Consider the following 23,669-nt stretch of genomic DNA (forward strand, 5'->3'; position numbering starts at 1 on the left):
TCCCGCATCATAAAAATCCCACAATAAAAAGTAAAACAACATACCTGGTAACCCTAAAAACACCAGCAACTTCATTTGGCAAAAAAAAGTAAACAAATGACAATGCAATTATTAATGCATTTTATATTTTTTCCTTATTAGAACTCTGTTTCTTTTTCTTTTATAAAAATTTATTATTTATTTTCATTTCACACTTTCACGTTTAACACTTTTTTGTTATTGACAACAACAAGTAATAAAATTATTGGTGATCTATTGCATTTTTTTGGCAATTTGGCTGCCGCTGCCTTATACTTCTTCATTTTTAACAAATAAACACTAAATTTTGCTAAAACTTTTATTAATTTCACAAAATATAACTCTTGCTGAACATATTGATATAAGAATTATTAAAATCACACAACTTTTACTATAAAATTTTAACAAAACCAAATTTTACAAACAAAAACACAACCGGCCGCAAATAAAAACACGAAAAAACTAAAAAGTAGAAGCAAAAATGTAAACAGAGCGAATAGAGTGTTAAGAAATAGTGTGGATCAAGGCGAATTCAGAACTGAATTTGCCTTGGTGCGGATAGTAAACTGCTTTAAAAAATCGAAACATCCAAGACAATGCGTGCACAAAGCAAAGACAACAACCAATTTAAAGGAAAACATATGTAAATAAGCAAGGACAACTTTTGCTTCTTTATTAAACGTTAAATTTAAATTTTTAATTATTTATTACTGATCTTAGTAGGAAATGCAGTAAAAATGTATAATGTAAGAGCTAAACTTAAAATAATATTATGTTTTTATATATTAGGCTATCAAAATCTGGAAAATGCTAATAGATTTTTAATTACAAACCATTTCATCTTGGAACAAAACTTAATAGCTTTTCATAAACATATTTTTAAACTTCAACCTACATATATATTAAAAATGTCCGGGAAAAATGTGTTTAATAGTTTATTTTATTTGTTCCTTTAAACATAAACAGCTTGTCGTTATGAAAAGGGTGCCTGGTCTGAATGTACTAATGGACAAATGACGCGTGAGGATAAATTGAAAGCAACAGGCGGTGTTGAGGCCAGCTGTGAGGCCGTGCGCAGTATTAACAAGAAATGTAATCCCAATAATGGTGCCAGCAAACAGGCTAGTGGAGGTGGTGGCAATGGCAAAAAGGAACGTAAAAACAAAGAAAAAGGTAAATAATTTAACACTTGGGAGTCTTTATAACAATTAGCTAAATATATATATATATATATTTTTCTTCCTCTTTTAGGTTCCCGTCGTGTTGTTAAGAACTAAAGTAACCACAAAATAAACCACAATTTTCTAATATTATTTTAAGCACATTTTTTATATATATAAAACAAAAGTTATTTAAGGCAGAAAAGTAAAGAAAACCCCTATAAAGTAATAAATAACTAACATTAAATACAAAACAAACAATTATTTACATTATAAATTATACATTTTCATAATTTGCATTATAATAAATTATCATAAAACTTATAAAATTCATAAACATACTAACAACTAATTACAAAATTTATATAAATTAAACTTTTTCCATCTTTAAATATAATCAGTTTTTAAAACAAATTTATAACGTAAATTTGGTTATGTATTTTATTAAATACAAAATATAATATTATACATTTTAAAATATATTTTAGTTTAATAAAAATCTAAATGTAATTTTATTCTTTTACAAAATATGTATTACAAAGTAAATGAAAAATAATTAATAATTTTTTTAATAATATATAAATAAAATGGGAAAAAACTTTTAATTGTAATTTGTTTTATTTTAGAAAAACTTTTCTAAATACAACAAAACTCCTTTGAATCTTTTCTATAAAAAAATCTAAAGTTTTTACAAAAGTCTTTTAACGAAAGTTTTTCTATAAGAAAACTTTTCTAACGAAAGTTTTTCTATAAGAAAACTCTTCTAACGAAAAGTTTTCTATAAGACAACTCTTGTAACGAAAAGTTTTCTATAAGAAAACTCTTGTAACGAAAAGTTTTCTATAAGAAAACTCTTGTAACGAAAAGTTTTCTATAAGAAAACTCTTGTAACGAGAAGTTTTCTATAAGAAAACTCTTGTAACGAAAAGTTTTCTATAAGACAACTCTTGTAACGAAAAGTTTCCTATAAGAAAACTCTTGTAACGAAAAGTTTTCTATAAGAAAACTCTTGTAAGGAAAAGTTTTCTATAAGAAAACTCTTGTAACGAAAAGTTTTCTATAAGAAAACTCTTCTAACGAAAAAATTTCTATAAGAAAACTCTTCTAACGAAAAGTTTTCTGTAAGAAAACTCTTCTAACGAAAATTTTTCTATATGAAAAACTTGTAAGGAAAAGTTTTCTATAAGAAAACTCTTGTAGAAAAGTTTTCTATAAGAAAAATCTTCTAAACAAAAGTATATTCCAACTTTTCTAGTCGGATTTTTAATGAAAAATCTTAACTCGTGTGAATGTGAATTGATAGAAAAATAAAATTTTAATTAAAAAAATTTATAAAACTTTAGTTTTTTGATGAAATTTAAAATTGTTGATTAAATTTAAAATTGTTCTAAAATTTAAAATTTTTGATAATAAATTAAAATTTTTTTTTTTTTTTACAGATGGAAAAATTTTTTAATATACATTTATTGAGAACAAGATTTTTGATTAAGAATTTTCATAAATTATTGAAAAATGAATATATGAAAATTTTACATTTCATATTAACCTTGCCATTTGGGTTAATATTTATTGAGAACAAAAAGAAATAGCTATACCATTTCCAAAGCTTTCTAGAAAAAAAAAAACTTACAAAATTAGTTTGGAATATAATAGTAGTGCACACCTCGGCTTTCTGATAATGTTTTTAATTAGGTATTTAAATGCTACACAGTAGTTAAATGTGTAATTCTTAAAAGTTTTTAATAGTTTATATGAAATAAATAAAGAGATTTTATTTTGGAAGAAAAAATTTGAAAAAAAAAAATTAATTAATCAGTAACAAAAGCGAATAAATGGAAAACGGCCTCTGGGAAGATTATTAGAATCTTTACTAATTGATTTTTTTTCTTAAGTTACTGAAGAGATTGCCGGTATTTTAAAATAATATTTTTTATAACTCGCAAGCAAGAAATAAAAGAATTTTAATTGTAAGATAAACAAAGAAAATAAGAGAGTGCTTTATAATTCAAAAAAAAAAAAAATAAAAAAAAAAATAGTTTTAATTTCTGGAATTGTAGGCATTACGAGGTCTGATGGCACCGCCACCACCTCCTCCTCTGTTATTGCCGAAGTTTCCTCCACCATTACCAAATCTATGACCACCACCACCGCTGTTGCCTCCTCTATTATTAAAACCATTCATATTATTACCACGATTATTGTTTTTCTCTTTACTTAATATGGATGCGGCATTGCGAGCCATATACTCTAAATCCGGATTAACATTTTGATTGGCCTCTCGCAATATATCCACCAAAGCTTTGGCACATTTTGCATTTTTAGTTGTAAAGAATGCATACGATGTACCAGTTGAATGCTTACGTCCAGTACGTCCTATACGATGAATATAATCCTCCGACGATTGGGGAAAATCAAAATTTATAACATATTTAATGCCATCAACATCTAGACCACGAGCCGCTACATCTGTAGCCACTAATATATTGGAACGTCCATTGCGGAAGTCGGATAAAACATTATCACGATCTGATTGCGATTTATCGCCATGAATGGAACCAACTTGTACACCAAAGCCATTAATAAAACGTGCCAATTCATCAACTTTCTTTTTGGTAGCAACGAAAATGATAATTTTTCCAGGATGAGGTTGATCATAAATATTTGATAGTAAACTCTTAAGTTTTGAGCCCTTGTCTGTCTCGTGACAGACATCAACATATTGACGTATGTTATGATTGGCCGAGAGTTCCAAAGAGCCAATATTAATCTTAATAAAAGAACAGTAATAAGTTTTTAAACTACTCCTGATTCTCTATATTCAAATGATTACCTGTATGTAATTATTACCCAGGAAATCTTCAGCTAGTTGACGAACCTCTTTTGGCCAAGTGGCGCTCCACATTAAAATCTGACGATCTGGTCGTATCTGACTTAGTATCTTACGTATTTGTGGCTCAAAACCCATATCCAACATACGATCGGCTTCGTCGAGTACCAAATATGTACAGCGTTTCATATTTGTTACCCCGTTAGCTAAGAAGTCTAGCAAACGGCCGGGTGTTGCAATAACCAGTTCCACTCCACTTTCAAGATCATTACTTTGTCGTGTTTTCGGTGTGCCACCAAAAATACACGTATTACGCACATAAACATGTGAACCAAAATCATCAGCCACTTTTTTAATTTGTTGAGCCAATTCTCTTGTTGGTGCCAATACCAAAGCTATGGGACCGTCGCCCTTTGCCAAAGGCGGCTGATGATTTATGTGGACAATGGCAGGCAAAATGAAAGCTAAAGTTTTCCCAGAACCAGTCATTGCAATACCGACCAGATTATTACCACTCATAGCTATGGGCCAAGACTGAGCTTGTATAGGCGTGGGCTCACTGTAGCCCTGGCGTCGTATCTCATTCATACAATAGTCCGGAAAGCAGGCTTCGTCAAAGTAAATAATTGGTTTCGGAGCAGGTCCACGTACAGTAATTTCATTGGCTGCTCTATAACGTTCTACTTCGTTCATGGGCCGTGCACGGGTTTTGGGATGCTCCTTGTAAAAATCCCTTTGAAAGGGCGGCAAACGTACCTGCATCCAATTAATCTCCCGCAGATCTTAAAAATTATAAGTTTAATAAGGATCAGTTTAATAGTTTAATGAAGGAGTTTTATTGCTTACTTGAAAAGTCATCAGGATTTCTATTATTATTCATGCCTCTATTACCACCACCACCACCAAATCTTAAACGTTGGTCACGTCCAAAGCCACCTCCCGAATGACCACCACCGCCACTACCCGAAGGACGACCAGGTCTCTCTACACGACCATTTCTTACATGACCTCTATTGCTGCCGGAGAATCCGCCTCCTCGGCCTCTGGAGCCACCACCATCAGAACGGCCTCCTCGTCCTCTTCCATTCTGGTTTCCGCTTTTTGGCGGTGCCATTTTTTCCTGTAGACACTTTTCGTCTCTAGTCGTTTTTTCTATCAACGCTTAGTTTTCAAGGATATAGATCAATAAATTGATTTTTATTTTCAAGTCAATAGCAATAAAACTTATTTTTTTAGTCTATTAATATTTGTAAAATAGAAAAATCCACAAAATTTTTAACAAGATTCGGAAAATCAAGCGGAGTATAAAAATATATTGAAAATTGGCATTATTTAGGAAGTGTTTGGAAAGAGGGAGTAATTTATATATAAAAGTTTTTTGTTGTAAGATAGTTTTTAAGGTGAGTTACCAGATTGTATGTTTAGTTAGTTAGTTAGTTAGTTAGTTAGTTAGTTAGATAGTTAGTTAGTTAGTTAGTAGTTAGTTAGTTAGTTAGTTAGTTAGTTAGTTAGTTAGTTAGTTAGTTAGTTAGTTAGTAGTTAGTTAGTTAGTAGTTAGTTAGTTAGTTAGTTAGTTAGTAGTTAGTTAGTTAGTAGTTAGTTAGTTAGTTAGTTAGTTAGTTAGTTAGTTAGTTAGTTAGTTAGTTAGTTAGTTAGTTAGTAGTTAGTTAGTTAGTTAGTTAGTTAGTTAGTTAGTTAGTTAGTTAGTTAGTTAGTTAGTTAGTTAGTTAGTTAGTTAGTTAGTAGTTAGTTAGTTAGTTAGTTTAGTTAGTTAGTTAGTTAGTTAGTTAGTTAGTTAGTTAGTTAGTTAGTTAGTTAGTTAGTTAGTTAGTTAGTTAGTTAGTTAGTTAGAGTAGTTAGTTAGTTAGTTAGTAGTTAGTTAGTTAGTTAGTTAGTTAGTTAGTTAGTTAGTTAGTTAGTAGTTAGTTAGTTAGTTAGTAAGAAAATCAATTCTTTATTTATTAGAAATACAAATAAGTTTTTGTTATTTATTTATGGCGAGTGTAAATAATCTTTTAAGCTTATCAACAATTCGAATATACAAAAGCTTTGTTATTTTAAAATGTTATAGAATGTGGCAATATCAGGCTCCAGAGATCTGCGCTGATTAAGCTTGAAGCAACCAAGCCTAGCTGCCTTGTGTCGATTATATGGAAATCATTTTATAGGCACCTTGATATATTATTACTCAAGTATCATAAGAGCTGAATAAAGTACCCTCTCCATTTTTTTGATATACCCAAACCTAGGTCAAACGGTTTACAAAAATGACAAGGCACTTGGAAAAAAAGGGTCAAATCAATTTGAAGCCGCTGCCAACATTTTAGTGTCAGACGCCGTTGTCGTAAATGTTTGTCGACGCAGCTCTTTGTGTGGCAATATTACAGCTGTTTATAAAAAAGTAATTTTTAAAAAAGTTCACAAAAAATTGTAAAAGTATAATTATTAAATCAAAAGCACCAAAATATAAATAATTAAACTCTATATAAAAATCTTTACTTAACTATTTAAAGAACATGTCCGTGGAAGAATTGAATGGCTCGGAATTGGGCACCAAAGACTACTGGGAACGTGCCTATGAACGTGAAATAACAAATTATAAAAATAATGGAGATGTTGGTGAAATTTGGTTCGATGAAGATTCGCAAATGCGTGTTATCAATTGGATAATGAAGCAGGAAGACATAGAAGATGATGTATCCATTATTGATTTGGGCTGTGGCAATGGTATGCTGTTAGTCGAACTAGCACGTGAGGGTTACACAAATTTGCTAGGCGTAGATTACTCTGCCAAAGCTGTGGATCTAGCCGAAAGTATAGCTAAAGATCAAGACTTAAAGATCGCATACAAACAAGCTGATTTAATGGATGTTGAATCTTGCAAAAAAATGGGTGAATTTGGTATAGTACATGATAAAGGTACCTACGATGCTATTAGTTTATGTCCCGAAAATCCTAAAGAAAAAAGAGAATTATATATGAAGACGGTGAGGAATATGATGAATGAGACAAGTCTATTTATTATTACCTCCTGTAACTGGACCGAAGAGGAGTTAATCATTAGTTTTAAGGGGAAATTTGAGAAATTATGTAGCATTCCAACACCGTCGTTTAAGTTTGCCGGTAAGGTGGGTAGTGTGGTTACCTCAGTAGTATTTAAGAAAGTTTTAGAAACTCATTGATGTCTTTACAATCGATTTTTTGTAAATTAAATAAAAGAATTATTGAATTTTGCAGTTTTAATAAAATCAAGTCTTTAATTTTAATGACATATGTAAGTTGTAAGTTGATTATACATATTTATTTTAGAGATTTTTTACGTATGGAAATTGACAATCGCCTTTGTTGGCATCTATAGTAGGCAAATCTGGTAACTCATTATTCAGTGCTGTCGACATTGTTGATTGATAAAGTTTTATATAAATCGTTAGAAAAGGGTTACATTATAATTTTTAGTTAAAAATTTCACAAATTTTGTATTTTTATTCGTTATTTAATTGTAGAATTTTCATATGAAGTTAATTAATTATTTGCAGAACATATACATATGTTTCAATATCAAGAAAATTTATTTATCTTTTTTGGGGCTTTGATATTAAAATTTTTAAAGATAAAACTTTAAATATGTATATATTCCAGAAGTCATGAGAAGTGTTTCTGTTAAGTTTTAAAGCTGTGCGTTATATAGCGTCGGAGTATTAATTTTTGGTCAATTACACTTAAACCGCCAAATCAATTATTTTTATATTTGAGGGGTAGAGAGTCCATATGACCAATCAAGGTCCTGCAACACGAGCCGGGCTCCACTAGTCACAGACAAATGTTTAAAACCAGTTAAAAATAATAATTTAATTTATTAAAAAAATAACAATATCTGGCAATATTGTAATAAACAATTACTTTCAAAATCGCTAAAATACTGCGCACACCAAAATCGCTAAAATAACAACCATGTTCACGAACGTCGTCGAATTGTCGTGTTTGCAGCAAAAAAACACGACATCATAGTATCGTATTTGCTGCTTGTCAAACCGAAATTAAACTTCTTGTCGGGCGGAACACAGCACAGTTTGACTAGTAGTAGGATAGTAAGGAAAAATTGATTACATTTCCATTTATTAAAACGGGTTTTCTTACCATTTTCCAACAACTAACAAAAGACAAAAACAAGCGAGTGTTTAAATTATTGCTCAAAGCAATAAAATAATTCATAAAAAAGTGTAAAACACAAAGTGCTCACACAACACACCCCGCCTCGTCACATTAAAAGTTCAGCAGATATTCAGTCACCGATTTTATAAAAAAAAGAAAAAAATGAGTACAACAAATGCGGCAGCTGCTCCAGCCACACAAACTTCTGCTCCTGCAGCCAAACTTAAGGGTGTTGTAAAGCAGGTAAGTTGTTAATTAATTAAGATAAAAATAATTGAGCATAAGTTAAGAAAGTTAGCATTAAAATTAGCGTAAATTCCAATACATTGCCAAAAGCAGAAATTCATAAATTTTTCTTTTATAAAGAAAGAAAAAAACTGCAGACAATTTTGAACACGCACACAATTACGTCGACAGCACCAGTGACTGACGTTGGCTGCACTGGCGTTAAAAAGAATACGAGTTATAGGGCGCTATGGACGAGTAACACGTTAAACACGATAGATATCATTTGAATGAAAGTTCGTTCGTTCGAGTCGTTTAGTGCCAACCTGGCAGATTTCTTCTTCAACTAAAAAATATGAACATATGTATCGCTGTCGTCGTTTTCGAGACAGACGCTGCTTCTTGCTGCTTTTGAAAATAATAGTGGCGTTTGCCGGGTTTGCCTGCGTATAGTAGTTTTTAACCTCACTTTTTTGCCTTTTTCTTTTCCCTTGTCTTTTGCTTGTTATCTTTACAAAAAAAAAAGGAGAAAAAAACTAAATTGTCATTGTTGGCCAAGAGAAGCTACATACCAAAAGGGACTGGTAATGTAGGAAATGTAAAGAAAGAATTTTATTTGTTAGAAAATATAATTTAAACAAAATAATTGCTCTTTTAAATGTTTATATTATGACTATTTTGTAATACAAATACTTTCACTTTTTTGCTTAATTGTTTATGATGATGAGGTGATTGTTTATTTGTTGAAAGTGGGGAGTTTGCTTGGATGAGTTAATAGTTTGTTGAAGATATTTTTATTATACATATTGTCTTATATTTGTATTACAGCTTTTTATATTTTTATTATCGATATTGTATGTTTGTGAAAAACTTAACTCGTGGCATTTTAATTTGTATGTTTGTTATATTATCCATATGTTAAGGTACCTATTTAAAATTTGACTGGCAATCTTTATGAGTTTAATTTTTTGTGTAGAACAGGATTTTGGTCATATACTGAGGCTTCATTCTCTGTGGTTGCTCGAATACCGGCTTTTCCAAAACCACTTTTGTATGTAAATTCTGAAAATGTTATCTTGTATGGCTCAGATTATGGAAAACGTAGGTATCAAGAGATTTGGTCGAGTTTAAAATCTACCCTCAGCTAATTTAAATCTAGATAAATTAACCTTTAAATATTGGTATTACATCCACCTTAAATAATAGCAATCGGATTAATATCATGACCTGACTCTACAGGTCGCAATTTTCAAGATAATTTGATGAAATTTGGAAAGTACTATTTTCTTGTCCCAAGAACGTAGCATCTTTAAAATGGTTGAAATGAGTCATTTATTTGAACAAGCCAACATTCAGCCGTACTCCAAAGAGAGCCCTGGAGCTCATAATTATGTTAAATGTTCTAAGTATATGTTCTATAAATGAAACTGACAAATTTCGTGCTGTAATAGGGTCTGCCATCACCGACTATAAGATTTTTCGTGTTTACATGTAAAGTTTTTTTTGGAAAACGATTCGAGGGTAACAATTTTGAAAAAAAATTTATTAAATAAATAAATTCAAATCGTTTTATAGAACGAACTCTATAATACGTCTTTCTATAGAAGCAAACCTAGTTGTACACTACTTAAGAAGTTTTGTTGTTATTTGTTAAACAGAAATAATTCAAAATCTTTTACCAAAGATAAGTAGACAATTTAAAAGATACAAAATTTAGTACAAAATATATTATCTAATAAAACTCCTCCTCAAGAGCTTTTCAATATAATAGCATATCAAACCACACATAATACACCTGCCACATAAAAAAGAAGTGATGCATTATTTGATGGCCATTGAGCGTGGCACGTACTAAACAAACAAAACAAAAACATTAAAATATAAACAAAATTTTAATAAAACACTATAAACAGGTAAAAGTTAAACAAATTAGAGAAGAAGACTCCAAGATAAGGGGGAAATACTAAATCAAAAATAAATTTCTAACTGCACAAATAAAAATTTTATGAGATTTTTATTAAAATAAAAAGTGTGTATGCATTTGTTTTAAGTACAAAAAAAAATAAGTCATTGACTTGTTGTTTAACCAACAAGAAATCAATTTATTATGGCCGCTGCTGCTCATATACAACCGGTATATTTTTACTTATTTAAAATTATGTATTTAAATTATGATTGCTTATTATCAATGGTAACCTACAAATAATATAAAAGAACTTTTTTGTAAGCAGTCAAACAGCTTTAGTTTTCTTGTCACCATATATGGATGTTGGTTTGTTGTTTAGCTGATGTCTGGCCGATGACATGTTGGCAAAGACACTCGCCTGAATAAGTAATCAAATCATGTATAGCAATGATAACAGCTATCAGTTGTATACATATAAACGTATATGTAGTACTTTGTTTACAGTGTTTATTTATTTTTTTGTTTTCTTCTTTTAATTTTTATTTTCTTTCCAACGTATGAAATCGATTTGTGAAAGGTGCAAACAACAAGCCCAATTGAATTTGATGATCTGGCAATTGGATTATCAAATATTTTATTTAATATTTATGTGCATACACATATTTTTCTTATTAATTTCAAATTATAACAATATAATATGCCACGTTTACACAGTGAGATGCAGGTCGTTTGTTGTTGTATTAGATATCCAGTTTAATTTATTATGTATTATAAATTATTGATACAGTTATTGACTGTTTATTACCGGAATTTTGTTTAAAAAACTTTAATGAACCATTAATATGTTTATTTATGAATAGCGGGAGATATTTTTATACCCTACACCACTATAGTAGGGAGGGTGTTATGCATTTGTGCTGATATTTGTAACCCACCTTAAGGTATACCAATCGGCTCAGAATCACTTTCTGAGTTTATTAAGTTATGTCCCCCTGCCTGTCCGTCCATCTGTGTGTCCATGTAAACCTTGTGTGCAATCTACATGGTGAAGTTTTCAAGGTAATTTGATGAAATTTGGACCGTACACCTCTTTCGGTTCAAGAACGAAAGCTTTTGGCAATGGTTAAAATCGGTCCATTACTTCACCTAGCCCCTTTACCACCGTACCGTATGTAAAATATTCTAGTATCTCCCTACATATCTTAGTTTTGTATAAGTCTCAATATTACTGCTGAGTTTCGTAATGATCGGGCCTCATTTGATCCTAGCCCCATACAAAATCCCCTTCAGAAAATGACTTTAATATTAATAACTTATAAACACTAGTATCACTCAAATATCCCATATGTATGTCTTGGATCTTACGTTCTATAGATCTTGGAAAAACAACTATACTTTCGAGATATGTATGTAGGTATATCCAAAATTTTCATTACATTATAATTATTAAAGTTTTATGTATATGATATTTATAGGATAATCATATGTTTATTCTTATCAGGAAGTCCACCAAACTTGACTCCTTTTGGAATTTTGAAAACAGTTTTATTTCAATTTGATGTATTCAAAGGTATTTAGGAAAAAATCTACCACTATTTACGAAATAACAATTTTTTTCACATAAAAATTTAGCTGTTAAAGCAAATTTTAATACATTTTATTTTAATTTTAAATAATATTAAAAATCTCTTGTTATTTAAAAATTTTATATCAAACATTATTCTGTAACGTTTAACATTCTGCTATATAGTTCTAAAACAAAATTAGTACTATTTAAACTACCAGAAAATACAACCTTGTTTTGACTTTCCTCACAGCTGCAGCCAACTTCACTACTGTCATATTTTTTTTGTTCTTTTACAATTGTCAGAGCTGCGAATAGCACGTGTTAATAATTTCTTGCATTCGTTTTTCTTTACAAAGAATTAAAATATTAATTAATTTATTAACTATCATTATGTAAGTTAAAAAAAACACACACAAAACAACAACAGTAAATTAAAATAAAATTTTCTTTATAATTATAGGTTTTATCTGGTGATACCGTTGTTATACGTGCCCATAAAGGTGCCCCACCACCAGAAAAACAAATTACCTTCTCATATGTTCTTGCTCCCAAGCTAGCCCGCCGTCCTGGTGCCGGTGGTGATGAAACCAAGGATGAACCTTGGGCTTGGGATTCCCGCGAATTTTTACGCCAAAAATTGATTGGCCACGAAGTAACCTTTAGCTTTGAGAAGCCTCCAAACTCGAATCGTGAATACGGTTTCGTGTGGTTGGGCGATGAAAACGGTGAAAATGTCGTACAAACTATGGTGAAAGAAGGTTTGGTAACTGTACGTCGTGACAGCCGTCCCCCAGAGCCCCACAAGCAAGAGGAATTGCAAAAACTTGTTGAATTGGAAGATCAAGCCAAACATGCTGGTCGTGGCAAGTGGTCCAATGCTTCTCCCGCTGATCATGTCCGTCAAATTAAGTGGACACAAGATAATCCCTCGCAAATTGTTGAAATGTTCGGTGGCAAGCCCGTAAAAGCTATTATTGAACATGTGCGTGATGGCTCAACAGTACGTGCCTTCTTGTTGCCCGACTTCTACTACATCACTTTAATGATTTCGGGTATCCGTTGTCCCGGTGTTAAATTGGACTCTGAGGGCAAACCTGATTTGAAGATCAAGGTGCCATACGTTGATGAAGCCCGCTACTATGTGGAAACACGTTTGTTGCAACGTGAGGTAGAGATTCGTTTGGAATCTGTTAATAATGCCAATTTCATTGGTACCATCATCCATCCCAAGGGCAATATTGCCGAGTCTTTGTTGCGTGAAGGTTTGGCTAGATGTGTTGACTGGTCCATGGCTTTGATGAAGGGTGGTAAGTAATCAACCAAAATTTTTATTTTATATTAGTTTTAAGTGGCATCTCGATCTCAATGTTAGAATTATTTAACCATTTTTAATGTTGGAAACATAGATGCCATATTAACATTTGTAGGACAGTTTCAAGGTGTTTTTGCTGTTACTTTCCAGCATTTACATTAGTTAACTTGCCCACATTTTGTTATTCTAATTATAATCAGTTATTTGTTGGCATATTTTGTTTTTACTTAGAGTTATTTGAGTCAAATCTTAATAAGGCTTTGAGATAAAACCATTATATGCTATAATAAAATGGCGGATTCCAAGATTTTTAAGCTCTTTTACTAGCTTTAAAATCATTTCACCCCGGCAACATTTTCTAAAGTAAATAGTTTTTACCAGAAACATGTAGATATGTATGTAGGTTGAATTGTAGATGCTTTACTAATTGTTACTGTTTTTGTTTTTTTGTTTAGGTGCCGAAAAACTACGTGCAGCTGAACGTGTAGCTAAGGAGAAACGTTTACGTTTGTGGCAAGACTATAAATCAAATGCTCCTACATTCAATACCAAGGAGAAAGACTTTACCGGTACTGTTGTTGAAGTTTTCAATGGTGATGCCATCAATGTCAAACTTCCCAATGGTCAAATCAAGAAGGTGTTCTTCTCTTCCATTCGTCCACCACGTGACACTCGTGCTGTTTTCGGCAACGATGGCGAAGAAGTTGTTAAGGCTCCTCCACGTCCCAAAAACTTCAGACCTCTTTACGAAATCCCCTTCATGTTTGAAGCTCGTGAATTCTTGCGTAAGAAATTGATCAACAGGAAAGTTCAATGCATTTTGGATTATGTATCGCCTGCCCGTGATAACTTCCCCGAAAAGTACTGTTATACCGTACTTATTGGTGGCCAAAATGTTGCTGAAGCCATGGTAGCTAAGGGTTTGGCTTCTGTTGTACGTTACCGCCAAGATGATGATCAACGCTCATCTTGCTACGATCAATTGTTTGCAGCTGAAAACCAAGCCATCAAGGGCCAAAAGGGCATGAACGGCAAAAAGGACAATGCCACCATGCGTGTCAACGACCTTACCGTCGATCATTCCCGCATCAAGGTTCAATACTTGCCTTCCTGGCAACGTGCTTTGCGTACCGAGGGTATTGTTGAATTCGTAGCCAGCGGTTCCCGCCTCCGTCTTTTCATCCCCAAGGATAGTTGTTTAGTTACCTTCTTGTTGGCTGGTATCTCCTGTCCTCGTTCATCTCGTCCAGCCTTGAATGGCGTGCCAGCTCAAGAAGGCGAACCCTACGGCGATGAAGCCTTGACATTTACCCGCGATCGTGTATTACAACGTGATGTCTCCGTACACATTGATACCACCGATAAGAACGGCACATCTGTCATTGGTTGGTTGTGGACCGACAACAACATCAACTTGTCTGTTGCTTTGGTCGAAGAAGGTCTCGCTGAAGTTCACTTTAGTGCCGAAAAATCCGAATACTACCGCCAACTCAAGGCTGCTGAAGACCGCGCCAAGGCTGCCAAGAAGAACATCTGGGCCAACTATGTTGAACAAGTGGTTGAAGAGCAACCCGTTGTTGAGGAGAAAGAAGAGAAAGTACCAGCTGAACGTAAAGTTCATTTGGAAGATGTCATTGTTACTGAAATCACCGAAACCTTATCCTTCTATGCTCAATCATGCGCCAGCGGTTCGAAATTGGATACTTTAATGGCTAAATTGCATGCTGATTTCCAATCCAATCCACCAATTGCTGGAGCATACACCCCCAAACGTGGTGATCTGTGCGCTGCTCAATTCTCTGCCGACAATCAATGGTACCGCGCTAAGGTAGAACGTGTTCAAGATGGCCAAGCTACTGTTTTGTACATTGACTACGGCAACAAGGAGGTAAGCACAAATCCCTTTTTAGTTATGCAAATATTGCAAGCTCCTTAGATCCGTTTCCGTCTAAAAGTGAAACGCATGAGTCATAAGTTTGCTAAATCAATTAATAGATCTTTTTTCGTTTAATTCAGTAAGCATTAACGTTTGACCAAAGTTTGTCATGAACTTAAACTCATTTGTCACTATGGTTGTTGTTAGAGGCACTACAAATGAAAGTCAAGCTAAGAGTGGACAATTTGACTTTAATATTTTTTTAAGGTTGCTGATTAGAAACTTTTACAACGACATTCGTTTAGCTTCGAAGGCAATCGACATTTGAGGGTCATCTAAATTTCTGCTTCAAGATGAACAAAGACCTACAAAACCAAACTCAAATTATCTCAATCTTCTAGACTATATCTTTGTAGAATTGAAACTAATGACGTTTTCCACTTCAATTCTAGGTTGTACCATTCACTCGTTTAGCCGCTTTGCCAGCGGGTTTCACTAGTGAGAAACCATTTGCCACTGAATATGCTTTGGCTTTGATTCAACTGCCCTCGGACAACGAAGATAAGGAAGAAGCTTTGCGTGCCTTCGCTGAGGATGTACTCAACCGTAAGGTACAAATTAATATTGAGATGAAGTCTAGCACCGGTCCTTCCCTTGCAACCATTCACGATCCCTCTACCAATATCGACATTGGTAAACAATTGGTGGCTGATGGTCTTGTGATGGTTGAGAAACGTGGCGAACGCAAACTTAGAGAATTGATTGATCAATACAAAGCTGCCCAACAAGCTGCCTTAAATGCTCATTTAGCCATCTGGAAATACGGTGACATTACACAAGACGATGCGCCCGAATTCAGCCGCTAAAGACGCATTTTTCTTGCGCATTTAGCTAAAGTTGAATGTTTGTCTGCCACATACCCGCCCTTTAAAACAACAACAACAACATCTACAACAAACAACAACAATACACGAAATGAATAATTGATAAACAACAAAACATTATTTAAATGAGAAAAAAAATAAAAACAAATTCCCTTTAAAAAACAAAAGAAGAAATTAAATATATGGTAGAGGTTTATATACAACATTAACAACAAACAAATATATAAAATTTAATCGTGTTTTACAAGCTTCCAGTAAAATAAGTTAATACTACAACAAAACAAACAAAAAACAATGTCAGAAAAACACCAATAACAACAACACAAAAAAGCAACTCAGCAATCAATCAACAAAATTCCTTTTTATACATAAAAATAAAACAAAACTTGAGAAAAAGATTCTATACGACGAATGTGTGTAGATCGATCTAATCTATTATGAGGAACTCATTTTTCAAATTATCAACAACAAAATATATTCAAATATATATATACCGCTTTCTTCAAGTTAACTATTATTAAATTATAACAACAAAACAAACGACTAAAACTAAATAATTTTTTATTAATTTTTGCTTTCAATACTATTATATATTTTGCTTTCAAATACTTGTTAATTGTATTTTCTCCTAAAAAAAAAACATTTATTTTCGCCTTACGTTCCCTTTATATTTTTCTATTTTTTTAGATTATGATGATGTTTGATAAACATTTTTTTATTAAGGAAAATTATAAATATTTCATATAAATATATATTTTGTCATTTTTTAAAAACATAATTTCAAGAAAAAATACACGATGTAATTAATATTGAAAATATACATAAAAATTGATTTATTTTTTTGGGCGTTGAGTAAAGATTATAGACAAAACGGGTTCTTTTAAATTTTTGATTTAAACAATTATTTCGTATTTGCATTCTCTCTGGTGCTGTCAAACTCTATATATAACAAATATGACAAAAATTCGCGCCAAAATGACCGAATAGTACATAACCATATGGTGTGTGTCTTGAATAAAATAATTTGTCATCAAAAAAATACCGCAGCGACAAGCGGATGGAAACAAAGTTATCGAATGCATTTTTTTCCAAAAACGATTTTTTTATAAAAACATCGAAAATAGTATACATTTATCACCGATTTTATATTTTTCAGAACAACTGTCTACAATTTTTGGTAATTTTTTTATAAATAAATAAAAAAGGGTTCGAAAGTCTGAATGTTCATTATTGCATTTTCAGTGTGACCAGGTCTCAAAAACTGTTGCGGCTAAATCCCATCCAAAATAATGCTAGAAAAAATGCTAAATTGATTTTAAAATGCCAAAAAAATGCTAAAATTTTTTAAGTGTTTTTATGAACAATTCATATTAATTTGTAACTGAAATCATTGTAATTTATGACAAGTAAGAAAGTATATTCTGCCGTGGTTGACCATATGAGTATAAAATTTGATTTATTTTTCGTATTAAGCATTTATGTTGAATTGAACCTTGGTTCCGATATATTTAAACTAATTTTCTGAGAAAGGCTTTATACATTTGTATATGTATGGGGGCTAGGTATAATAAAGGACGGACTTTAACCATTTTTAAAAGGTTTTGTCATTGGATCAAAAAGCATACATGCTTATTGTTTTGAAAATTTCAACCTCTACCAGACGGTCAGACTTATTTGGCTTAATCGATTCAGAAAATGATTATTAACCGATTAGTATACTCAAACGTAGTATAGTGGAGTAGGGTAAAAAATTAAGTTCCGTGGTATTAAGATAAACAGAAATGCTAAAAATTATTTCAAAATTTTTGTAAATTTAGCAATATGTAATGTCTCTAACTTTAAAATATTTCTGAATGCAAAAATTACATTAAAACTCTATTAATTACACTAGTTGCTCATGGTATAAAACCTATATGTGTTTTCGGAAGGAAAAGTACAATATTTTTAGTTTTACTTTTTTTTATATAAACAATTTTTTTGTCTTCCTCAAAACACTTTAAAAATGGTTTTCATGTCACAAAAATATTGGAAATTCCGTTGAATTAATTTTAAATCTCGGTGAATAGATGTCAGGTTTATAACTCATACTTCCAAGATTTTTTCGGAAAAATATATATGAAAATGAATGAAATGAATTGAGAGATATATTCAAATCCGTAAGTTTGTAATTCTGGAATAAATTGTCAATAATATTTTCGAAATTTATGTATTTTTTTTAATTAAAAAAAAAGTGACAACAAAATTACTAAAAATTTGGTAAAAAAAAAAGAACAGAAAGTAGGATGAGAAAGTCTTAATAATATATTATTGATTTTTTTCAATACTTATTTTCAATAAATTAACAAGAACTCCTGAAGGGTGATAAAAATTAAAAACTCTTTATTTCGTATAGGAAAAAATAAAATTTGTTAATTAACCGTCATACATAACCTTTTCCAAAATTATATTTTTCATTCCATGAGCAAACAAAAAATATTAGTTTGTAAAATAGCGTACTGAACGTATTTGTAAAAATATATGAAATCTCTTGAATTATTTCTATCACCTCGAATTTAAAAAAGCATTGCGTTTCAGAAAAATATTTAGAATACGTATTTGTAAAAATATATGAAATCTCTTGAATTATTTCTATCACCTCGAATTTAAAAAAGCATTGCGTTTCAGAAAAATATTTTAGAATACAACATTTTAAAGTATTCACTTGTATTGGCGTAATTTTAAGTTATTTATCTTCATAAATCTTTTTGCATTATTTTGAATTACAGTGTAAATTATTACATTTCTCATATTTCTTGTTGCTTGTGTTTGGGTAGACATTTAATTCTGATTTTTTTCGGTTAAACCTATTTCCAATATAAATCTTTTTTGCAAAAATTTGACTTTTTTGTTTATATACTAAAATTGCAAAAAAAAAGCTAAAAATGCTAAAAATATTTTATAAAAATGCTAAATAAAATGCCAAATGCTAAATTAAAATTTTACAGCTAAATCAAAATAAAAAATGCTAAATCTAGCTGCAAAAATGCCAAAATGGTCACACTGTGCATTTTAAATAAATACGAATCACATCTCTGGATTTTAGCTAAGACTCAAACCAATATTAAAGTAAAGGCCTATTCTAGTACCAAAAAGTACAACTGAAAATATTTTCTACTTGACATGATTTACATTGTTAATTTGTAAAATTACACGACTTTTTATACATTAAGAAATAGTTACGTTAATTTACAGAATATTTTATTATAAAAATGTAAACATTTATTACGTTTTATTAATTACTATAAATATTAAATAATTCTCTTAAATTCTCTTAAAAATCTTTTTTCTCTTTAGATTTTTCATTTTTTAACAATTCCACTTTTTGAATCAATTCATCTATATTGAAGTCATCTGGTATATTCAAAGTATCCTGAAACGATAAACAGAAAACATGAAGATAAATCAACTTTTCGCTAAAACACAATAAAAAATTTACTTTGACGGATAAATTTTCGGGAAATAAATTACATTTTACCGAACGATTTATTTTCCATCCAAAAATTAAATTTTCATTCAAAATTTTTTTTTTTTTTTTTTTCAAAATAGTTATTTTTGCTGAAAAATTATATACCTAATTGTCAAAAAATTTACTTTTCACAAAATCAAATTTTTGTGAAAAACCAAATTTTTATCAACAAATTTATTTTCTTAACAAAAAACTCTTAACCAAAGAATAATCTCTTAACATTTTTCAAAAAAAACGACTCTGCCGAAAAAAATCTTCACATTTATTTAAATTATTTTGGAAGAAGTTGCAATTAGTTAGTTACTTACCAAGTGTTCTTGTAATTTCTTCATGCTGGATTCAATATCTTGCACTGAACTTTGCATTTGAGCCTCGGACACCAGACGTTTATTAATTGATGTGGTGAACCTATATAGGGAAACATTTTAATTTCGTATACCTATAATACAAGTTGGTATAAACCTAGATCCCTAAACCATATTGTATTTTAATAGTTTTTATACTATGAACCAGGATGCACTTTTACATCATGCTATGAACATACAAATTTGTTGTCTGCTTTGTTTTAGTTTTACATAAAACAGTAAGCAGAAAGGGCTATTTTAGCCGGTGTTCGATAGACCCCAGAGAAAACCTTCGGGCAGGCCACTGTGATTATGAACAAATTACAAATGACTACCATACAAACAGTTTTAGGGCTTTAGATTTGTTTCCACATTTTTAATCGCCGATGTAACTTACTTTTCCAATAAATTACATTCATTTTGTTCCTTTTCAATTTGCTTTTGCTGTTTTTTAATTTCATTTTTCAATTGGACTATAATAGCTCTGTTGTCCAAGTGTTCCTTTTTCTTCTTATAGTAGAAAGTTTGTAGATTTGACAAACGCATATGCTGCAAATTGGTAACACGTTGCAACTCTACAGCTTCATCAAGTAAATTATGAATATCATCACCCAAATCACACATTTCTATGCCCACTAGCTTTAATTGATCTTCATAGAATTCCCCTAAAATAAAGTAATGAAGTTATTGCGGCAAACAAAAAAATAATGTAAACAAATTTACTTAGACGTTTCAGTTGTTTGATTTCCTCGGAAATTAGCAAGGAGTCTGCAGGAAAGTAATGTGTTATATTAAAATAAAAATTTATGTATTTTTACACCTACCCATTATAAAATTTATAATTTTTTCTTCACTTTAAAAATATATTTTAATAAAAAGCGCTTTTCTATCTAATAAGAATATTGCCATATTTTTATAGTTGAGCTTGACAGTTTTAATTGTACTAAAAGATGTTGCCGTACGAAGTAAAAATAACTCTTTGGTAAATAACACGTTAGTCCGGTAAGCACTTCAAACTAAATTTTTTAAATTTAAATATATTTGCAATTTAGAAAAATTTTGTGGATTCCATCTCATTATATTGGAAATTTTAATTATTATATACTAATTTCCTTAGAAATTAGCGTTTTTCTATTTTATCCTGTTAAATTTATATTTTTTGTTGTCACCCACAATAGGGTTAACGCTTTGCATTTGATATGGCAACATTGTTAAACTGTCAACAAACAGCTGGATTTTTCGTTTTGTTTTGATACATTTACATTTATTTACATTTTTATTTGCATACTTATTAGATAACGAATTCTTATCAAGTTTTTAATTATTATTTTATTAGAAAACTCCTTTAAAATGAGACGTATTTCTAGAATAAGTTGTGTTTATTTGAAGAATCTTAAAGAAAGCAATATAAATCAACAAAGATTATTATTCACTGGCACAGTACAGGCAAGACCATGTTTAGCTTTGGAATGGGAAACAAGCAAGGAAACAATATTTAATAATTTAAATTTTAATCAACAAAAACGTGCCTATGCTCCAACCACAACATCTAATGCCCAAGAATGCTGGAATTGTAAAAAGGAACCAAAGCAAGGAGAAAATTTAATGATGTGTCCACACTGTGGTCATTTGCAAGATGTAAACACAGAGATTGTAAGTAATGAATAAAAGAATTTGTATAATAAGTTTCCTAATTTTTTCGACATTTTTAATGTAGAACTTTTTCGAACTCTTGGAATTTCCACAAAAATTTGATTTGGAGGCACAATTACTAACAAAACGTTTCAGACAACTGCAAACTGTGGTACATCCAGATAAATTTAGCAATAAGTAAGTTCTAGAAATTAATTTAACATTTTCTGTGATCAATTAAGAGCCATTACTATTCCTTAGAACGTCCCGTGAGCAAACAAATTCTGCTGATTGGAGTTCATTAATCAACAAGGCCTACAAAACTTTGTCCGTTCCACTAGAACGTGGTCAGTATTTATTGCAGTTAAATGGCCGGCAAATACCCCAAGATAATAGTGCTCTTAATAAAGAGTTTCTCATGGAAATGATGGAACGTAATGAAGAGGTCGATGATGCCTCGACTAAAAATGAATTAGATGCCATAAATGAAAGTTTAGCAAAAGAACTGCAAGAAAAGGTTGTAGCTTTAGCAAATGCATTTGCGGAGAATAATTTAGATAAGGCCACCTCATTATTGGTTGAAATGAAATATTTAATAAGTATACAGAAGACAATTAAAAATAAATTACAAAAATTAATGGGCAGTTAAGTAGGAATAAGGAAGCACAAAATTTATAGAATTTATCGAAAATTTTCTATAAAAAATGTTCTATTAATTATGAATTTGTGGAAGCTTTTCTATAATTTGTGAATAAATTAGATATAAAAGGAAAATTTGTTGTTAATCGATAATTTGACAAAAACAACATGATTTCGAGAATTAGTCTAAAATTTTACAAAATTGTTCTATTAAACATGATTTGTGGAAACTTTTCTATAAATCGTAAAAATAAATTTACAAATTTATAAAACGAGAATTCGAGAATTTATCAATTTTTTTTTTAATGATGAACTTTTCAAAATGTTTCTAAAAAATCAAACAAACTTTTTATAACAAAAATTGAGATTCGCATATATAGAAACTATAGATAAAGGATTTAACTGAAATTCAATTCAAGAATTTATCTAAAATTTCATATAGTAAAACGAAAATTGAATAAACATTTCATATAAATCGAGAATAAATCAAAATTGTTTTCTATATCTAACTTTTTTAATAATTTCTATAGATCGAGAATTTATAAATCAAAAATGTATCTACAATTATCTATTAAACATGAACTTATCATAATTTTTAATATATTGCCGACGTTACTTTTGTTCGGCAAACAATCAATATCAAACCGCCGCTAACATTTCTACAACTAAACGCCGTTATTAAAATTGCTTGGCATAGATCTCTTATTTTGACAGTTCCCAGAAGAAAAAAAATAATTTATATATCACACCGTGGGCAGAGACTTGCGCCGATTCGGCTTAAGCCGACTAAGCCTAGCCGCCAAAGCCGCCGCCGCCGGAAATTTTTCAGCTTAATACGGATTGAAAATTTCGCCATATTTTGTACAATTTACAGAACCCTTTCGCTAAATTTATGGAATTTTACAATATAAAATTAATTTGTTTTCATTTACGCAAGTTTTCTTTTAACTAATAATAAGCCGCTCATTGAAATTTGGCCGGTGTAAAACTTTCCACAACGTTCGATGTATATGCTTCGGCTCAGATATTTTCGTGTTTACACTGTGTAAACACTTTGTGTTTGTAGCAAACACGAGATACGAAAAATACATTGCTGTGTGACAATCCAGAGTTTCCTAGGTCGTCAAACCAATGTCCCATTTTGGGACATCAAACAAAATCTGTTTGACGGAAAAATTCTGCAAATTTTTGCAAATTCTTTATTTGATCTTCTGCCATTTTACATACATTTTTAGCTTGTAATAAACGTAGAACGTGTTTAATTTGGAAATTGTTTGAATTTTTTTTAAAAAGTTATAGAACGTCTTTCTTTTTAAGAAAGAGGAGGCATCATGATGTATACCTTCCTAGTCACCTAGGCGGGTGGTGGTCGGTCGGCTAGTGGTAGTCTGCCTTTAGAGTGGCGAGTTTTCATACACTCTAATAATGTTTGAATCTTTTGGAATATATAGAAACTATTAGAGCTTTTAGGGTAGCAAAGAAACTGATTTTCTGCAAGATGTTTTATATGGAGTATAGGGTCAAATATAGGCCGATCCTCGTAAAACTTGAAAAAGGATTTGTTTTTAATTTTTAAGAATTTTTTATCCATCCCTGCATAATTTCTCACACAACTTTTGTGC

General features: G+C 30.9%; 6 protein-coding genes and 1 long non-coding RNA gene across 11 annotated transcripts in view; 4 read left to right on the forward strand and 3 right to left on the reverse strand.

Moving 5' to 3' along the window:
- Positions 1 to 518, reverse strand: part of LOC119604666 — a 259,457-nt gene extending 258,939 nt beyond the window's left edge. For both annotated transcript variants that reach the window (XR_005231535.1, XR_005231536.1), the window contains exon 1: positions 45 to 518. This is a non-coding gene — a long non-coding RNA (uncharacterized LOC119604666). The remainder of the gene's footprint in view (positions 1 to 44) is intronic.
- Positions 1 to 1,776, forward strand: part of LOC119604661 (protein kinase 4-like) — a 121,133-nt gene extending 119,357 nt beyond the window's left edge. Inside the window, exons 6-7 of one of the 2 annotated variants that reach the window (XM_037957433.1) lie at positions 985 to 1,191; positions 1,270 to 1,776. In XM_037957433.1, the coding sequence (XP_037813361.1) occupies positions 985 to 1,191; positions 1,270 to 1,295 (233 nt within the window). In that variant the 3' untranslated portion in view covers positions 1,296 to 1,776. The remainder of the gene's footprint in view (positions 1 to 984; positions 1,192 to 1,269) is intronic. The other variant, XM_037957434.1, reaches the window with a different exon arrangement.
- A 1,036-nt stretch (positions 1,777 to 2,812) lies between these two features.
- Positions 2,813 to 5,326, reverse strand: LOC119604670 (ATP-dependent RNA helicase p62-like). The gene is made up of 3 exons (XM_037957443.1): positions 4,852 to 5,326; positions 4,009 to 4,787; positions 2,813 to 3,945 (listed from the first exon to the last, which is right to left on the reverse strand). The coding sequence occupies exons 1-3, from the start codon at positions 5,117 to 5,119 to the stop codon at positions 3,217 to 3,219; spliced, it is 1,776 nt and encodes a 591-aa protein (XP_037813371.1). The 5' UTR covers positions 5,120 to 5,326; the 3' UTR covers positions 2,813 to 3,216.
- Positions 5,327 to 6,259: 933 nt separating this feature from the next.
- Positions 6,260 to 7,255, forward strand: LOC119604671 (EEF1A lysine methyltransferase 2). 3 transcript variants are annotated; one of them, XM_037957446.1, is made up of 2 exons: positions 6,260 to 6,406; positions 6,519 to 7,255. In XM_037957446.1, the coding sequence occupies exon 2, from the start codon at positions 6,522 to 6,524 to the stop codon at positions 7,185 to 7,187; it is 666 nt and encodes a 221-aa protein (XP_037813374.1). In that variant the 5' UTR covers positions 6,260 to 6,406; positions 6,519 to 6,521; the 3' UTR covers positions 7,188 to 7,255. The 3 variants fall into 3 exon arrangements, with proteins under 3 accessions (XP_037813374.1, XP_037813372.1, XP_037813373.1); XM_037957444.1 differs by having other exon boundaries at positions 6,329 to 6,441; positions 6,519 to 7,254; XM_037957445.1 differs by having other exon boundaries at positions 6,344 to 6,435.
- Positions 7,256 to 7,977: 722 nt separating this feature from the next.
- Positions 7,978 to 16,420, forward strand: LOC119604669 (staphylococcal nuclease domain-containing protein 1). The gene is made up of 4 exons (XM_037957442.1): positions 7,978 to 8,400; positions 12,316 to 13,162; positions 13,623 to 15,055; positions 15,496 to 16,420. Exons 1-4 carry the CDS (start codon positions 8,320 to 8,322, stop codon positions 15,907 to 15,909), a joined length of 2,775 nt encoding a protein of 924 aa, XP_037813370.1. The 5' UTR covers positions 7,978 to 8,319; the 3' UTR covers positions 15,910 to 16,420.
- A 2,742-nt stretch (positions 16,421 to 19,162) lies between these two features.
- On the reverse strand, positions 19,163 to 20,715 carry LOC119604672. The gene is made up of 5 exons (XM_037957447.1): positions 20,601 to 20,715; positions 20,500 to 20,544; positions 20,174 to 20,441; positions 19,741 to 19,840; positions 19,163 to 19,336 (listed from the first exon to the last, which is right to left on the reverse strand). Exons 1-5 carry the CDS (start codon positions 20,602 to 20,604, stop codon positions 19,238 to 19,240), a joined length of 516 nt encoding a protein of 171 aa, XP_037813375.1. The 5' UTR covers positions 20,605 to 20,715; the 3' UTR covers positions 19,163 to 19,237.
- A 304-nt stretch (positions 20,716 to 21,019) lies between these two features.
- On the forward strand, positions 21,020 to 22,337 carry LOC119604675 (iron-sulfur cluster co-chaperone protein HscB). Its single transcript, XM_037957448.1, has 3 exons — positions 21,020 to 21,429; positions 21,494 to 21,606; positions 21,670 to 22,337. Exons 1-3 carry the CDS (start codon positions 21,127 to 21,129, stop codon positions 22,055 to 22,057), a joined length of 804 nt encoding a protein of 267 aa, XP_037813376.1. The 5' UTR covers positions 21,020 to 21,126; the 3' UTR covers positions 22,058 to 22,337.
- Positions 22,338 to 23,669: the final 1,332 nt, after the last annotated feature.

Source organism: Lucilia sericata, unplaced genomic scaffold (assembly GCF_015586225.1).
Source record: "Lucilia sericata isolate MDLA Ls3-8-SP2 unplaced genomic scaffold, ASM1558622v1 Contig000417F_arrow, whole genome shotgun sequence".
Lineage (NCBI taxonomy): Eukaryota > Metazoa > Arthropoda > Insecta > Diptera > Calliphoridae > Lucilia > Lucilia sericata.

Bases quoted from the DNA above. Each gene is read 5' to 3' on its own strand.
- LOC119604671 (XM_037957446.1), top strand. From the start codon at position 6,522: ATGTCCGTGGAAGAATTGAATGGCTCGGAATTGGGCACCAAAGACTAC.
- LOC119604672 (XM_037957447.1), bottom strand. The intron at 20,442-20,499 runs GTAAATTTGTTT...ACTTTATTTTAG, and splicing joins CAAACAACTGAAACGTCTAA to GGGAATTCTATGAAGATCAA. The intron at 19,841-20,173 runs GTAAGTTACATC...TTCCCTATATAG, and splicing joins GAATGTAATTTATTGGAAAA to GTTCACCACATCAATTAATA.
- LOC119604675 (XM_037957448.1), top strand. From the start codon at position 21,127: ATGAGACGTATTTCTAGAATAAGTTGTGTTTATTTGAAGAATCTTAAA. The intron at 21,430-21,493 runs GTAAGTAATGAA...TTTTTAATGTAG, and splicing joins AAGATGTAAACACAGAGATT to AACTTTTTCGAACTCTTGGA. The intron at 21,607-21,669 runs GTAAGTTCTAGA...ACTATTCCTTAG, and splicing joins CCAGATAAATTTAGCAATAA to AACGTCCCGTGAGCAAACAA.
- LOC119604669 (XM_037957442.1), top strand. From the start codon at position 8,320: ATGAGTACAACAAATGCGGCAGCTGCTCCAGCCACACAAACTTCTGCT. The intron at 13,163-13,622 runs GTAAGTAATCAA...TTTTTTGTTTAG, and splicing joins CATGGCTTTGATGAAGGGTG to GTGCCGAAAAACTACGTGCA. The intron at 15,056-15,495 runs GTAAGCACAAAT...CTTCAATTCTAG, and splicing joins TTGACTACGGCAACAAGGAG to GTTGTACCATTCACTCGTTT.
- LOC119604670 (XM_037957443.1), bottom strand. From the start codon at position 5,119: ATGGCACCGCCAAAAAGCGGAAACCAGAATGGAAGAGGACGAGGAGGC. The intron at 4,788-4,851 runs GTAAGCAATAAA...ATAATTTTTAAG, and splicing joins AAATCCTGATGACTTTTCAA to ATCTGCGGGAGATTAATTGG. The intron at 3,946-4,008 runs GTAATCATTTGA...TCTTTTATTAAG, and splicing joins TGGGTAATAATTACATACAG to ATTAATATTGGCTCTTTGGA.